General features: G+C 34.5%; 1 protein-coding gene across 3 annotated transcripts in view; it reads right to left on the minus strand.

Annotated features, from left to right (window-relative positions):
- Nucleotides 1-18,195, minus strand: part of Nha1 (Na[+]/H[+] hydrogen antiporter 1) — a 34,126-nt gene that overhangs the window by 11,309 nt on the left and 4,622 nt on the right. Inside the window, exons 2-4 of one of the 3 annotated variants that reach the window (XM_087406003.1) lie at nucleotides 15,334-15,503; nucleotides 7,264-7,638; nucleotides 5-269 (exon numbers count right to left, since the gene is read on the minus strand). In XM_087406003.1, coding sequence (XP_087262129.1) covers nucleotides 5-269; nucleotides 7,264-7,638; nucleotides 15,334-15,425 — 732 coding nt within the window. In that variant the 5' untranslated portion in view covers nucleotides 15,426-15,503. Of the gene's footprint in view, nucleotides 1-4; nucleotides 270-7,263; nucleotides 7,639-10,587; nucleotides 11,312-15,333; nucleotides 15,512-18,195 lie in introns of those variants that run through there. The other 2 variants (XM_011058567.2, XM_011058565.2) reach the window with 2 other exon arrangements.

The raw sequence follows: 18,195 nt of genomic DNA on the forward strand, positions 1-18,195 counted from the left end.
TTACCTTGGCAACTCCATAGCCCTTTGCACGTAGCCTGAAGAGGCAAGACACTACGACGGCTGGCGAGACGGCTGCTATGACGCTTCCAAGGAGGAAACCCCATACCCATGGCAAATCCAAAAGGTATTTCGTCAACACGGCAACCACTATAGTTTCCACCACCCACGGTATCAAACCCAGCTTCGGTACGGTTACTTTTAACTTTTTCAGAGCGACCGGATCGAGATCCAAGCCTGCTTTCACAAGTATGATGACCAGGGAGATTTTCCTGCAAAGAAGAAAACAATGAAGAAAATATACAACTTGCTTCAGCGCGAGTAGACAGTATATGGCATGGAAGAATGATTTTGTGCTGAAGTATTAAAAATTTAACTAGATTTACGCACACAAATCTGAAGATAATTTTGTCAGGCTATCAAAATATGGAGGACTCTCAAACTGATCGCTATAATATTAAAACTTTTCGCTCATTATGCTTGAACGTTCTACATAATTATTTCTAAACCGACAAAATTATTTTCAGATCTGTACGGCTGGCGGATTTAGAAATTTATCAAGAAGACATTGGTACATGAATTAAACGAAATTATTTTTAAGTCAGGTCATGAAAAGATAGAATATTTAAATTATTATTGATAGAAGTATTATTTAAATGTATAATTCATTTTTTTATTTAAAATTATATTAACACAGAAAAAGAATAATGATACGATCTATGTATATTCTTTTATACCCATAAGTTTCTTAAATTGAAGAATATTTTTAGAATAAAAAAAGTAATTAAGTAATATCAAGTGATTAAAATATTTTTAAAAGAAGAAACTCCAAAAAGGGATGACCCTGTGACCTTTTCTGTAGATTCATCAGTAGATATGTATCTATCTATTTATAAATTTATAGATATTTCAGCAAAACCGGTCTTTCCCTGTTCGAAGCATTAATAATTCGATTATCGCGGAAATCTTTTTCTTCGCAAAAGTAGTTAGAAGTAAAACAACGTTCTATGCATAGTCTTGACCAATGCATGTTTTCAAGTTCGACACAGCGTTCAAGAAAAGAAGTTAACCAACTACTTTACGAGCGAGGGGGAGGAAAAGAGAAAGGACGCGTCCCTTTCTGCAATTCGTATATCTTCCGAGGCCTCGCATCCGCGACTCTGGGATGCACGACGACGAAAGTTCGTGCGGCGCGGACACGCCGCGCCGCGAGCTTACGATGAAAATTCAGGTACGAGCGATCGTTGAAGCCCTGGTTGTCTCGAACTTTCGAAAACCCGTTTAGGAAAGGCACACCCTGGGAAACTTATCCTATTACGAGTTTCTCCCGACGAGAGAAAGGTTTACGAAGTCGCTGCACGGGCGAACCGTGCATTTTGTACGGCATGACGTCGCGCGCGTCGCGTCGCCTTCCGATCGCAGGGAGAAGCGTCGAATTTATACCGACGCACAATGTAGTGCATCTCCCCCCCCCCTCTCTCTCTCTCTCTCTCTCTCTCTCTCTTCATCACGATATTCTATTATTAATTATACAGTAACATTCCGCATTTATGGATATAATATTCTCCATACTAAAAAAATGATATATGTGGATCTTAATGCTGCGCGTGAGTTTTTCATTTAATTATAATTATTTAAAACGAAAAAGAAGAAGGATTAGCATCGTTATTATATACATTGTGTTGTTACAATAATATATGCTGAAATAAAACAGCACGGTCTTTCAGCCGTGTGTTTCAGTTTGGAATGGATAATTGTCTTTTCACATAATTTAAAAACACGGCAACAAAAGATTTTTTTCAATTATCAATTAAAGCATGATTGTTGAGAAAGATTGTTGTGTGTTAATTTAATTATTCTTCTGGTAGCAAAAGGATTAATTCCCGTCGGTTTATCAGTTGCTTTAACCATGCGAGAAGACCGCAAGTAATAAAAATATAATCGAGACGAATATAAACGTTGATAGCAAACTGTACATGAAGGGATCGCGATAATTGGTAATACCGAATACGTTTGCATTGCATTTCACAAAGCACGAAATGCCCATCTCGATGTTTGCTTAATTGTCATGTAATATAACGTGACCATGCGGCGAATGTACGAAACATATGGGCGATTCGTATGACTTCATGATTATGTAAACGAAAATGAATATTTAATTATATAGACATAATTCAGTAGGACGCGGATGTGCCCTCGCTGATGTTTCATTTAAATTGCAAAGCGTAGTTGTTTTGACACGTTGGATGTCGAATTAACATGTGAAAATTTCGATCTTCAGTCTTTAGGCTTTCGGCGTATCACCTAATTTCCAGAGCAGAGTTTCCTCCCAACGAGGTTCTCCATTATGTTAAACAATTATTGCCATCGTGATAACCTCCCGATCGATGAATCTTTCCGCATCGTCGATCAAATCTTCTCGATCATCAAAAAATTAATAAATTCCGAGCGATCGTGGTGATCCGCAATCTACCATCATACGTTCATTACTCCAGTTTTCCTTGCAGATTAAAAGTGATCTTGCCTCGAAGGCGACTCGATAATCACGTGCTGTATAATTTACGATCGACATCCGCGTAAGTAAAACGAGCGCGCAGTTAACGGATAGTCGCGCTACATCGTGATGGTCTTAGAAGGATTTTGCAAAAAGATAAAGCTAACAAAAGTTTCACGATTTCTTTCATTACACTACCGAGAAGAGTAACAGCGTCGAAAAACATTAATAATCTGTATTTATGAATATAAACAAGTACAGGTTTTTTATTTAGAAAATAATTTTCTCCAGAAGTATGTATAAAATGGAAACCTTTTGTCGCCATTGCACCGAAAACGGGAAAAGCGGAAAGCTGAACAATTGTATCTGTAACGAATATCGCACTTCAACGTCGCGAGATCAAAGGAATTTTTTTGTACAAACTGAAATATCTGGGAAGGACACTTTCCAGCGAGTCTCGCGTAAATTGTGTCCGGAGAATGCCGTACGCGTGTGTCGCGAGGATATTTACGAGAGACTCGCGCTCGTACGTCTTATCGACGTGGAAGCGTGAGAGTCTCTTGAGAGCGAAAAAATTCGCGAAGAAACGCGACTCGCATTACTGAGATATTGCAACGAACAGAAAGTTTTCCGTTCAACTAAATGAAAGAGATGACTGTGAGAGAAAATTTTTTCCACGAGCAATTGAGAAAAGTTTAGTAATTTGAAGTAGAAAAAAACTAATATTTTTATATAGAGTAAGGTTTTTTTTTGTTCATTTCGCGATAATATGTTTCTGAACAGTACATTATTGATTATCTAAAGGTTGTGCTTGTGTGCTCTCAAGGAGCAATCATGATTGTACAATGTAATTATAAGCATACCTACGAAGAGATATTGTTTGCTATCGTGCTAAATTTTCGTATTACTTTAAAGTTGAAACTGACGGAATAATCTCTACGCTACTAAAATTTCTCGCGCTACTTTACTTTCTCGCCATAAAGTTTAGAACGTTCTTATTAAAAGACATTCTTGTTAAAGAAATCCTATAAACTCTCGCGCGGTAGCATTTCTAATAATTGGAAAATTGAATTGCGCGAGCCTCGGCATAATTTCAAATTGTACCGAAAAACAAATAGATTACGTAACGGTTCACGCTTGTCCTAATTCGCAGCTTTGCCATTTCGGTCATTTCCTAATAATTGACGGTAAATTGCACATGTCAATAAGCGCCTGACCGCAGTTTGATCACTTTATTAGTCTTGCAGTCGATGTGGACCGCGGCTTCTGGGGATGTTTATGTGGGCATACAGGGATAGTTTCGCCTAAGCGAACGCGTACATAAATTGCTTACAACGCGCAACCTATGTTTACTCGTATTTAGCTGTATTTAGCTGTATTTAGCTTAGGTGTACATGAACCTCCTAACGACACGCGTAACCGCTAAAACTAGTGTTAGTTAGTGTTAGTTAGTTTAACAGAGTCTTGTCGATGGTTCCGTCAAAAACATAATTTCGTTAGTTCAGCGTGTTCGCACATACAATCTGCATAGTGCGAAAACTCAAAAAACTCAAGATACAATCTTCAAGATTAAGATGGCTTATAAGAATCCTGATAACGTCGCTTTGCAGTTTCAATTGCTTTAATATCTTCACGTAACCTTGACATTATCTTCCGACTATAATGAACTAAAAGTTGACATGCGAAGTCATGTGGAAACGTAACAGATGAGCTATTGAAGATATCGTTGATGGGAAATTTATGACCGACGTCGCGTCTGGTTTTTTCAACATATAAAATGTCTAATCTTTGATAAAGCCTCTAAATGCAATTTTTCGTGCCATAATGCCAATGTTTATTAAATCATTTTCATTTTTAAAAATTATCGTTAAATTCATAATTGCATAATTTTATGATTCTGTTCTTTTGTGTAATTCATTACGCTTTAAACGAGATCTCATTTAACATGTTATTAAAAATTACATTATCCGTATAAATTTATCGTGCAATACTTATCAATAAATCTGTACCGATAATAAATTAAATTACAGAGATTACAGAGATATCTCCGTAACTTCGGAATTAACTCTTATGATAATAAAAACTTGTTGTTAATTAAAGCTTTTCACAAGTATGTAAGAATTTTTTCAGTTTTTTTATATCGTCTGGAATATACAATTTAGAAATCTACTGAAGTTTAAAGACCCAGGTTTGCAGGACAAAGAGTGAAAATTTTACGTTGCCGATGGATTAACGTCCGAAAAAACGTACTCGTTGATACAATATGCGAAATGTGTTACAAATGTAATTTATAATTTTCATTATGAGAACTGAAAAATAAATTGGCTGACTTTTAAAAAAATGTAATCAGTTGTTATTTGAAGTTTTTGTAAAATTTATAAAAAGGTTCGCAACAAAGTGAACAGCTATAAACTGAATGTAAAAAGAATTTCATTTTTTTTTAAATGAAAGAGCAATATTTCGTGATTGCCAATAACCGATAAAGTCGTTGCGTCGATTAAATTCCTAGCAAAGCCGGATATAGTGTTTCAATAATCCATGGCTCGCCAGCATTAACAATTCTAGCTGTGCTTCTCCGTCATTAGTAAGCTATTCAAGTTATAAGGCGAATTTGACCAATCGAAAGGATGATGATTCAGCAAATTCTGACACAATTGCGAGAAATCTATTTCGAAACGGAAGGAATAGAGATCTTGGTGTCATGATCAACGATAATCGACGATAATAGTGATAATTACTATCATTCCGTATTAATGGAATCGTTTATTGGCACGTCCTTTAACTTCGCGTTATTATGTGAGATATTTCACAGACCGTTTCTCAATAAAGGATATTTCAAACTCTACATATTCTTCTTCGAGCATTAATTCGTAATATATGTTCGTGGTAACTTAGTATCGTATGACGAAAATTTAATAGAATCTAATGTTACTTGCAAAGTAATATATATCAAATATGCATGGATTAAAAAGTTATAATCCTATAGCAAACTAGTTCTAAAGATGGAGACAAAGTTGACGGTTTCGTAAACTTCGATAATGACATCGTGATGACATCGATCAGTGCAAGAAAGTGGGTCAAGTACACGCGCGGAAAGTTAAGGGTTAATTTGCATACTTTTCTTATCTAAACGCACCTCATTGCAATTTTAATTTTATATTAACATAAACGAATTATATTGCAGCAAGCTTGGATACGCTTTATCCATTTTTTTTTTTTTTTTTTTTTTTTAAGAACGTGCGGCAAACTCCTGAGATCAAAGACTAACGCAGCCTGCGTAAGATTATGAATATATTCTTCTATCGTAAAATATGGAATCTTGAAGAGTCACCGCACGCGAGGAGAAGACAACTGATTGTGGGAAACTCGGTGGATCTTATCCGACCCCTTTGTCAACGACATTCGTTAGCGAGGATGCAGCTTGAATTTGATTGCCGCCATAGCCGCACTTGTTATGCTGTGCATAGAACCGTCGTCGTGCGTGTTCATGGCGAATCACCGTTGTTGGACCTCGACCTTAAAAAGCGACCACCTTGCGATTACGATGAGTTGATCGTTACCTCGAACATTTTCGAGAACCTTCAAGTAATCGTCATCATGTCATCGTCGTCGTGATCAATAATGACATGTTTTTCAAATAATGACACGAGTAGAAATAATGATAGTTCGCAATTTAATCGGTTCAATTTCGAATTTACGTAAGAACTTAGTCCAATAAGAGTCCTTTATATTTTCTCATATTTCTATCCTTCGCTTATCAAATAAAATCCGATGCTCGTTTTCAAATGGATTGATTCTATTCAAAATTAAGTAAAATATAATTGTAGAATATAAGTAAATTTTTATCATTTTTAATAAAAATAAAGAAGTTTTCGTAGAATTTTCATTTTTTGATGTATATCTTACAAGAGAGACACCACGATCAAATTTCATTATTTTATCATCCGAAGGAGATTTATGTTAATATTTTTAAAAACAATATATCGAATATATAAAGACTCACCAGATTAAAATTCAGATAAAACAAAAGATTATAAGCCAAGCTAAGTTTTAATGTGTGCTCATATAACGATGAAACTATATTACATAAAGTATATCATGATAATAATATGTAAATTATCATGACAAACGTCAATCTTTATTAAATCATATTCAGTGTAAAAATAATAAAATAATAAGATTATAAAATATGACATAATATTCCAATTACAATGATCGTTGTAGATATAATGTTGTTTGCAGATAAATGATAAAACAGAAAAATTTAACTTGACAGTTGTTTGTTTAAGTTACAATTTTACTTTTCCAAAAACATCGTCTTTCAGATAATTGTCACGTTTTTTTATCTTCAAAATTTCCATCTTTTATCTTTCAAGTCTGAGACTTACTAATTTTTCATCGAGATAATCTTTTTTTCCTTAGACTTTAGACTTAAGCAAATTTTTAAATAATTTTTTTGCAGTAGTTATTAATTAATTAATTTATCAATTACGATAAAGTAAATAATTTTGTAAATATAATAAATCCAAATTAAATTTTATAATATACTTACAAGTACACGAAGTTAAATAGTGATCTTATAAATTAATATCCTTTTATGCAATCACCACTATTGAAATATTTTTATATTAATTTCTAAATTAAAGAAACTGTTGACATCTGACAATTTTTGGTAACATATTGGAAACTATTTTCATTTCAACTGAAAATAACCAGATATTCGGCAAGAACATCAATGATGTTCTTTGAATACTTCATAGAAGCAAACTCACCGTAGATTAGAGACCACCAATGTATATTGTCCTTCAATCTTGACGAGCCCAACATTTTGCAATATTAAACCAGTAATCAGCATACCAATCAAGGCCGGAAGGGTGGTCAAAGAGAACAACCAACCTCCGAAATACGCGGCGATGCACACAGCGGCCAATCCGAACAGCTGACCACCTGGAGCGGCGTCATTGCCGATTATCGAGTAGATGACACCCCAGAGCAACAGACCCAAAAGAAAGAGGCACACAATTCGAGCGAATTTTCTATACGTTGGACAGAACGGCTGTGGGCATGCTTTTCTCCATCCCGGTGGCTCCCATGATGGCGTGTCGTCGAGACCATGACATCGCGCGCAAAATAGATACAACCACGATCTGAAATAGACGTAAACGAGGAGAAGAGCATAACAGAACATAAAAATGCGACGGACCTACTACATTGAATAATAATATTCATTTCGCTTTTTTTTTTTGAGGCACTTTCTAATTTCTAATTCGGGGATCGACGATTTAAACATATTTTTTTTGTTTCAAACATATTATTGAAAACAATTAATGTCTAAGCAAAATATTTAGTAGGTTTTTTAAATAACAAAAATAATTATCTGTAAATAGTAGAATTATCTAATGAAAATGAATCAGCTGGAATGCATGCAGTAGATATCGATAAAAGAAAACGATCGTCTACTTTTGATAAGAATAAAGATAAGAGTAAATAAATGAAAAAAATTAATTTGTTCTATATACTATCAATCCTGAGAAAAATTCAACAGAATTATTTATTTAAAGGATGTAAAAAAATATTTAACTTTATTAAAAAGTTTAACTTTATTAAAAAGTATTTAAGTTTATTAAAAATCTATAAAATATTAATCTATAAAAATACTAAACTTTTATTTGAACTAATTATATGTATACATTCCCTAACGTTACACATTACAACAGTCGTTTACAACAGCAAAAACCTTTTGTATAAAATTGTATTTTTCAAATTCCAATAGTATTTTTGCATTTCAATAATATTTTAAATTTTATAATATTGCATTTAAAATTTTTTATGACAATTTTATGCAAAACAAACATTTTGTGCACTTTTTGGAGAACAAAATTAATTGCTTCCAACTTAAAACAATATATTGGTATGTATTGAAATTTAAAATAACAATACTAACTTGTCACAATAGCTGAATAATATATAAAATAAATATAAATTACATAAATATAAATAACATATTTTACCAGAAAAATCTCAATTAAAACAAAAATATTTTTTAATTATATGAACAAAACATTTAGTATTTTTAGCAGAAATGTTGATGAATAAAATTGATGAATAAAATTAATGAATAAAAATCACGTTAAAGAGCTGTGTAATGTAATCTTCATTTAATATATTGTTGTATTATATACGCTCAAAACAAGTTTGCTTGAATTAATGTCTTCAAGTACGTCAATAGTTTCAATCTACTCTGCAGTATCTACTGGTTTATCTGCAGAGATAATTTGTAACTGTTAAACTAACTTAGATTTCAATGTGATACTAACGATTATTACAGTTATGTGTAGTATTTGATATGTGCCATTGTCAAGCAATGTAATGGTTAATTTGATGTGAAGCTTTACGTGGCAGTGTATTAAAGTTCATTACATTGCATTATGTTACGCATGATAATAATTTCAAATTAACAAATTCATTATACAATAGAAAGTGTATATATTATAATTTATGTCATATTCATTTATAAATCATAAAAAGTTAATAATTTATGAACTATAATCAATAATTTATTTGTTGCACATTTTGAGGAAAATACTTTTCCGTATTCACATTCCATTATTCTATTTATCTGCGAATATAACAGTGTAATTGGACTCCCAATTAATTTCTTGCTATCAGATGAATTTTATGCAAAATTTATGAAAAGAAATCATTGAAAAGAAAATATGATAATTCTGAAACACATTATATACTGCTTTATAGCAAATCGAAGAGCATCTTATAAATATTGATATCAAAATGTACTTTAATTTTTCTGTATTATGTAATTTAATTAAACTAGATATTTTTTCATAAAAGCATTACTTATGATTAACAAATTTTTTAATATAAAGAGATTTAATATAAAGCTAAAATTATTCAAATAATAATGTGATGTTACAGGTAGATAGAGCTGCCAAATTATGTTTTAAAACTATTCGAATAATGTAATCTTTATATTAAAAGATTTATACATACATGTATGTATAAATGTACATATGTATATATATATATATATATATATATATATATATATATAATGTTTATATTAAAAAATCTGCAAGTCATGCTTTTACGAGAAAATATCTTGTTTGAAAATCTACATAACTTGTTCAAAATGACTACGCCCTCGGGAAGCAGACAAGAGAAGACCTTTAAATTTTTATGTAGATAACTGCTATCAAGAAAATAAAACAATTAGCCATAAACGAACCATAAAATAATTCATGATGTTGGACGTATTAATTATAGAAATAGTTTTGTCAACCTCGTCGATTTGAAATACCTAAAAATCAACTAATAAATGAATCAACACATTCCTTTGAGCTTCGAATTATATGTGACACAAAAAGCGGTGAAGTGAAAACGATGGCGATAATTAGAACAAATTTGATTTATATGATATTCAAGATTATTAAAAATATTGCAAAAGTTCTAAGAATTGTTTTTTCTCTCAATAAATTACACGTTTAATTAATATTATTTATAGGTTATCGACATTAAATAATTTTATCACTGAGAGAAACGTTACGGAATGATGACGAATAAAATTTGAAAAGAATTCATTTTATCGGTCTTGGAACGGTTTCGATAAGCAACAAAATGCTTTGCGTCAATCGAAATACGTACACTATTATTTGCAATCTGAATTAAAATCTAGCTAAATTCTGAGCTGAAATTTCACCTGATAAAATTGAATGTAAAGAAGTCACATTAATTTGCAACGGTATGACAAAAAGAAGCCATATTGTAAACATAGTTTATTGTCATCCATTATCGAGGAGATGTTTACTTTCGTCGCAACGTGACTTATTATCACTAACCGTGCAAGTAAATATATTTTCGAACGATGTACACTCTCACTGTTTGCATAGTTGTTTTTTTTTCTTTTTCAAATAAAACGATTATGGATTTATCGCTCTGATATGACCGACAAAAATATTAAGAGACTTTTAATCTAGGTCAATCTAAATTTAAAAAAAATGATCGAGAAAAGTGCGCTTATCATCTCAGAAGTATCAACAAATAGACTTTGCGGAGCTTACCGAGAGATAATCGGGCCTCACCTCTTGAGTTCCTCGGAATACTCAATTTTGTCTCTGATTGAACTGGACAGACTATACGCCGATTTCTTTCTGTTACCGTTGATCCTGCCGTTCTCCAGATCAAATTTGTACTGTGGAATATTCTCCACACTGTCGCAGTGGCTGCCACCGTGATGCAGAATCGATTTCCGCCTGCCCTGATCTGAATTGTGCTCCGAACCCGCGCTGATGCGCCGGTGATGTTCAAAGGCAAGATTATCAAGCCCAATGACTTGGTCGCTGATCGACACTCGTCTCTTCGCTAGTTCCTCGCTGGGTTTATTCGTCCTACCGCTCATCTCGATATCCATTTTTCACAGCCGTTTATCGCTAATAATTCTCTGACAGGACATTAGATAGTACGAATCCAGAAGTTCAGTCTTCTCCTCTTTGTGTGCTGTATATCTTCTATTTTAATTTTCTTTAATATAAAATACAGACCGCGCACGTCAAATCAAGACGATCACTCGGTCTCTCACCTACTCGATCAGAAGATGACAAATCTCGTAAACAAATTCGCCTCCTCGTATTAGATCTGTCAAACTGCGGTACACCTATCGATATGGACTTACTCGCGCTATTGATTGTAATCGAGAATGGTTGTAATCGTGCGCGGTCGCTGAACGTACTGCGACTATCACGAATCACGCGTTCGTCACGACAATCATTAACGGATGAGTCTCGTGACAAGATTTCGTCGCGGGGTCGCAGGGACGGGGACGGCAATCAGCAGCCGACGCTAATGTGTTACGACGATTGACGTCTTTGACACCTTGGCCCGCTTTTACCAGATCGTTTCTTCTGCCTGAATATCATCTCCTCGCCTACATCCAAGCGGAGCTTTACTTTCCTCGTTAACGTTAACATTAACAAGCGTTAGCGTTAATAAGCACCATTCTTTAAACGGGCCGTCATTTGTCCACAATACTAACTTTTTTATTGACGTTTTCCAAGAGTCGCCGAACCGATCAGACCGGATAGGATCAGTTCATGTCCGGTTGTTCACGTCGACATGGAAATACGACGAGCGGTCGCGCTCGGCGAAATTGATGCGATCGATGCATCTCACTTGCGTTTTATGCTTTAGCGTAATTTAGATTTTTAATCGGAGTCCTCTTCGATCGGACAAAAAGACGAGTGCGACGAATGTATAGGTCGTCACGAGTACGATGGCATGGATAACCAGCGACTAAAAGCGACAATGCGACAGCAAGCGGTGGTGTTTAGTGCGGATGGGTAGTGGGGCTCGTAAAAAGTGCTCGAACCGCGGACGAATGAGCACGGACAGTCACGGCGGCCTGTGACGATAATTGTCGCGCAATGCACACAGGATGGGCACAGCTGACTACTTCATTGACGAAGCGGCAATGGTCCGCTGCGTTTCTGTCACAGCTCGCGTCCGTGTCTCACCACGCTGCCGAATCCGGCATTGATCGACAGCCCAGGGTCTTATCCTCAAAAAATATCACGTACGAGGACGCTACTCTCTAAAATCTTTGGAGTAGAATCTAATTCGAAAGAGTGAAGAAGAGCGACAATTGAGCCCGTGTTGAAAAAGAGTGACTCAATTGTCAATTTCTAAGAGTGAGATTTCGTTCTTTAGAGTTAGATTCCACTTCAAAGATTTTAGAGAGTTGGGAGATCTATAATATAACTTGTATAGTTTATATTTTCGTAAATTTTTGTATGGGATAATTTTCAGGAATAAGATCTCGAATCGAAAATTTCTATTCGATCGCGCGCGTTCCTGAATCCTGCGGAATCGTTGCGATCGAAAACACGAGGGATAAACCCTCCGGAAAGTTTCGAGCTCTCGAGGCATTAACGATGGATATTGCTCGAGTGTCATCTAGTTAGAGCACTAATTTTCATTTGCCCGATACTCCGCATCTGTCGACAACTTTCGCAGTTTTCCCTCTTCGTTTCTCAAGAGGAGAGTTGCTTGATACGAGCCCCGTATGAAGCATGACAAAAAAAGGGGTGGGAAATTGCCTTAAATTAATCGCGGGTGTTACTAATAATTTACTACATCGCCGTATATCACACGCTGTAAGCATCATTGTCTATTATGTACCAAAGTATTACGGAATTGAAATGGAATTTTTGATCCCGGGCTTATCCCTCGTCAGAACACATGACAGCTCGAAACGGTCTTTTGTGACAATTTTAACAACGGTCGCTTATTTTAGGCGTTCCTCCGAAATACTGGAGAACGATAAAAAACATGGACATCGCGTCGACCTGCTGTGTCCGAGCATTTACCTAAATCATAATGGAGCACATGAACGATACGTGCAATATACAGTTGGAAAATTGTGCTAAATTTAACACGTTTCACATATCCCAACAATGCATTCAAATTTTTGTTTTAACTTAACACAAAATGTATATGTTAGAAAATAACACAAATATTATATATTATAAAAAATTAACACGAAAAATGTAACACTAACACAATTTATAAGTAACAATATTTCTTTATCAAAATTAATATTTATAATATGTTTAAATTAATACATTTTATCCAATTATCTTAAAATTTTTAAAAAGAACCATTTTATGTTATTTTTTTCACTTACTCATAACTTATGTTATTTTAACACTAAAATGTTCAATATTTATCATGAAATATTCAATAACACAATCATATTATGTTAAATTAACACTTGGAAATATTAAAGATTCGACATAAAATTTTAACAACAACTTAAGTAAATCATTTTTAACACAGAATGCTTTTTACTATGTAACATCGCGTCAGATCATCTATTTCGAAAGCGTCATCGCAACCACATAGCCTCAATCTCGGCCCACACAGTCTCAGTGCTCGCGATCTTTGATCTCTTCCGGGATGATCAATGTATCTGATAAAACTCGAGATTCGAATTAACAGTTTTAATTAAGATTTGCATTCTTTATTGATTTTCTGGATTTTCCGCAATCGATGTTCCTCCGATTTAATTGAGAGAGAGAAAGAGAGAGAGAGAGAGAGAGAGAGAGAGAGAGAGAGAGAGAGAGGAGAGGGAAGAACGCAGATATATAATAAGATTACTCCAAAATTGGAAATCAAGAAAATAATCAGGGAAATCAGAGAAAAGAATTTTGCAAAATTGACTGAACAATTAAAATTCTTGGTTTTAAAGAAATTTAACATGCGTACATCACTACTTATGTTGTTTCGGACTATCAATTTATTATTGAATGAAAGCAACATTAATTGTGATTTACATTGCTATGTTAAATTGCTCTCTCAATAAAATATTTGACGGTCCAAATCAGGATGAAAGTACAAAAAAATTTCCAAATATTTTTGAAAGCATATCAGGGAAAATTATGAAATTTTGTCTGGAAATTAGAGAAAAGCTATGGAATTTTAGGATGAGGGATTTGTGACAATTTTGTACATGTACAAAATTATCACAAATTCCTATAGGAACAAACGCGACACAACTCTTTGATCGTAATCACTCACAAAATGATCTGGCTATCCGTGAATTCGAAGGTATGTTCATCCGATCGACACGATTACCACGCGATTATTTCTTCCTCTGTATTGATCCACTCTTCCTCGTCGATCCACATTATCATCTATTGATCGACCTGCGCATACAGGTCTCTCTCTCTCTCTCTCTCTCTCTCTCTCTCTCTCTCTCTCTCCCTCTCTCTTTCTTGTCAATATTATTGTCACGCTTCGTTGTCGCTTGTTTGGTTGTACGATTGTACGTAACTCCATTTAGAACTTCATCCATCGGAATTCAATTTATGGACGTCTTCAATTCGGACCGATAAAATGAACTTCCGGACTACGCTGATGTTATACAAAACTTTAGTCTCCGAGAATGCAAAGATTGAAATAACAAAGCCGCAAATATCTCGTATCTCGTGAGAAACAAAAAGATTTTTTAAATATATTAAATATATTAAATATATTAATATAATATATCATGAATTAATAATATAATTGTATAAACGGCAAGTATTTCAATAATTTACTTTGAGATACGTAAACGCTATTATTTCGCTTCACTTTTACTCGTTAAACGCTCTGTAAGTTTATGAAGTTTAATTTTACATTAAAAACTGGCGAATTGAATCAGCGAAAGTCGGTGAATAGAATTGAACTCTTAAAGCGTAGGAAATTGCAAATTTCTATTTTAATTTATTTCTCTTCTGGTAGACGGGAAAATACAGAAGGAAGGAGGAGCTCGCGATATAGACGGAGGAGGAAATGAAATATGCTGAAGAGATGGTTGGCCGTGGAATATGCGTGCAGAAAACAGGAAGAATTTATAGCGGCTCTCCCGTGCTTATATTTATCGACAAAGTTCCGTCGTTAACAAGACATCACAATCAAGTTTAATGAACAAAAAGAATGAATAGACAGTAGGTCGTAAAATCGTTTAAAAGTGAAAATTCGCCAATACTAAACTTTTAAAAATAAAAAAAAGATATAATAATCATAAATATATCAAATATGAAATTCAGCGAAGGGTTTATATTCTTTTTTATCATTCTTTATATTCATTATAACGTAACACGTAATATACTGTTTTATACAAAACGTTATTATATATTTTATATTTTTATACATATTACATGTATCCCTTTGCAATTCATGCTCTTGAAAAATGTGCGCGAAAAACGAAATGGAATAATATCCACGTACAATGTGCTGACTAGTTTGTCGAAAGCGTATCTTTTTGTGATAAATGGACAAAATAAATTCACCTTCCTCCTAGCTCCGTTGACACGTCATGAATCAAATTTCTACTAATGATGAAATCGTACGCTTCTCGGACACGCTTGCGGAAGTCGAGCATTGTCGTCCCTCGTTAAAGCAGCTAGCGTTCTTATACGGCTCCATGCGTCGTGTGTAGATAATGCTCTCGTCTCGTAATCTGCAATACTATTTAACCGATTAACCGTGAATAGGTTTATATTTGGTCTTTAAATTTCCAGAAGTAAATCTCATCTATGAAATTATTATATTACATTAGTCTTATTTAAGCAACTGTACACATATATATAATAAGAATGCTAAAAATTATGATTTTCAATTGACAATTGCGCAAACTTCTATCTATGAGATACTTATATACATTAAGAATGTGCTATTTTTACTATCTAATTTTTACTATACTAAGTAACATTTAAAAAAATTGTTCTGTCAAATAAATTTTTGCGAGGAAATTCCGTAAGTGATGATTACATTAGTCTTATTTAAGCAATTATACGCGTATAATTAAAGAATTATGGTTTTTAAATGGCAATGGTTTACTGCGTAAACTTCTATATAAAATTTATGAGCCATATTTATAAATATTAAGAAGATGCCACATTTGTATTCTCTGAATAATATTTAAAAAAATTGGTCTTTCATTAAATCAGTCTTTCAATAAATTCTCGTTAGTAAATCCCATAAATAATGATTACATTACGTTAGTCTAATTAGCAACTATGCGTACATTAAGAGCGTTCAAAACTTTTAAATTTCAAACAGCAAAATATTTGTGAGATAAAACTTTTAAAATAATTGAGATATATATTAAGAATGTATCATTTATTTTAAATAACATATAAAATATATATAAAAAAAAATATCGACTTAAAATACTTTATAAACATTTAAACAATCAGCTGTGCACGCATACACTTTTTCTGTCAAGATAATACAACGCATTTTTTTCGTGCCATTTGTCCATGCTGCGGTTATTTAAAATAAAGAGATATCCAATGCTTCAATTACCCTACACAAACTATGCAAAATTTGAGAACGGGAAATTAAAAGCGTTCGTGCTTCGCATAGCTTTTTCATTTGGCCGCGCAGAGAAAATCGCGAAAAATCCAGCGATGTGTTTCGTCCGGTGCAAGCGGCGTATCGCGATCCAATGTCGCTTTTACGTCCATCCGTTGTTGGACATTCCGTGGCTGGCGAAGTTACGCGAGAAACGTCTACGTCCCTCAGAACAAGAGGTAGGAAGGATAGAAGTGGAGGTTGCGCGAGAGACGAGGTCGAAGATGGGATTGGAATTGCAAATATCCCTCTTCTCCGTCTCTCCGGTCTCTCCAGTCTCACCGATCTATCTCCACTTCTCTATCGACCATCCGCTCGTTCTGACCCCAGAACATGTACGAGGTACATATCGCCGAGCATGTTTTAAAGAATCTTTGCTGGACGACAAATCGTCAGATTTTCCAGGATTTAAATTTGTTACAACTAAACTCCGACGCGAATGTGTCACTCGAGTTTCTTATCGTTACCCTCGAAAGGATTTTTCCCAGAAAGATTCCCATTTTTATCGTTGTAAATTAGATAACTTTAATCTCGATTTAATTTACTCTTTTCTAATTCTTAGAACTAGAAGAAGATAAAAAGTCAATTAAATCGAGATTAAAGTTAATCTACATTGATAAAAATAAAACGTAAGATGGGGACCAAAGTTTCGTATTGCTTCAAGTTGTATATAATTATACAGCTTTTCTAATAATTTAAAATGATCTAGAGTTTATAGTCAAACGTCTACAGTCAAACATAATCTGAATTTGTTTAATACACATTAAATCCCTCTCCTCCAAACATCAAGAGATTTTTTTTTTTATTTTACATTACGCACATTTAAATTTGGCGCTCCTCTTTTTTTTTCTTTTGTCGACCTCTTATTTCATGAAAAAGATAGGGAAAATAATGATAAGGCATGAACCGAATATGAAAACGCGACGAAGACGAGTTGCACGCGGAAAATGACCGCGCGGTACGCGCTGCGTCAAATTAGCTTAAAAGCCCCAGGGCAACACGGGATACTACAACGCATTCTGCGACATAGCCTGGCACACAATGTTCAACGCGGAGAGAAGCCCTATTCGCCCTCATATATCACTCGGAGATAAAAGGCTGCCAGACGACGACGGAAAGTATAGTGGTTTCGGCGACACGCCGGATAGGCGGTTCATTGCGCAGCTGCACCCTGTGCCCCGTAATAATTCGGCGGTAGAAACGAAGAGAAATTGTACGTCACGTCTACTATCTATTTACTCTTTCCCGCTAAACAATGAAAATATGTCCTCCGGAATGCTTCCGTTCCGATTACAGTTTCGTAAAGACGGAACTTTTAACCCTAATATCGCCCACGAGATGTTTCTATAAAATTTTGTTCGCGCGTACAAAACGTACTTGTGCAAAACACACGAGATCCTTTTCTTACGATAATTATATCTTTACTTTGACAAGAGTGTGACAAAATATTCTTTTTCTCGCAAACGATTGTTATTTCTTATTGGCATGTTAAGATTGATGGAAAATCGTTACGCTTCCGAGATAGCGCAGTCATTCCGATTCGTAATAATCGAGAGACGATTCATTTTGAGTTTATACATATAAAACAATGGAAAGAGAGAAAGACAGCCGGAAAAGGAGAAAGGGTCAGAGAAATATTGCGCAATTGGTACAGCCTCCTCCTCTTTCCAATACATCAAAATATATTTTTACACAGCCCCAGCCCATCTTTCTTACATTGCAGGGAGTTTTTATTGAGCGCTGATTATCGCTCGTCCCACTTTCGTGGAGCTTTTTACATTCCCGGCAACGCCGAT

This window comes from Acromyrmex echinatior, chromosome 4, assembly GCF_024713525.1.
Source record: "Acromyrmex echinatior isolate Ae372 chromosome 4, ASM2471352v2, whole genome shotgun sequence".
In the NCBI taxonomy this organism is placed as follows: domain Eukaryota; kingdom Metazoa; phylum Arthropoda; class Insecta; order Hymenoptera; family Formicidae; genus Acromyrmex; species Acromyrmex echinatior.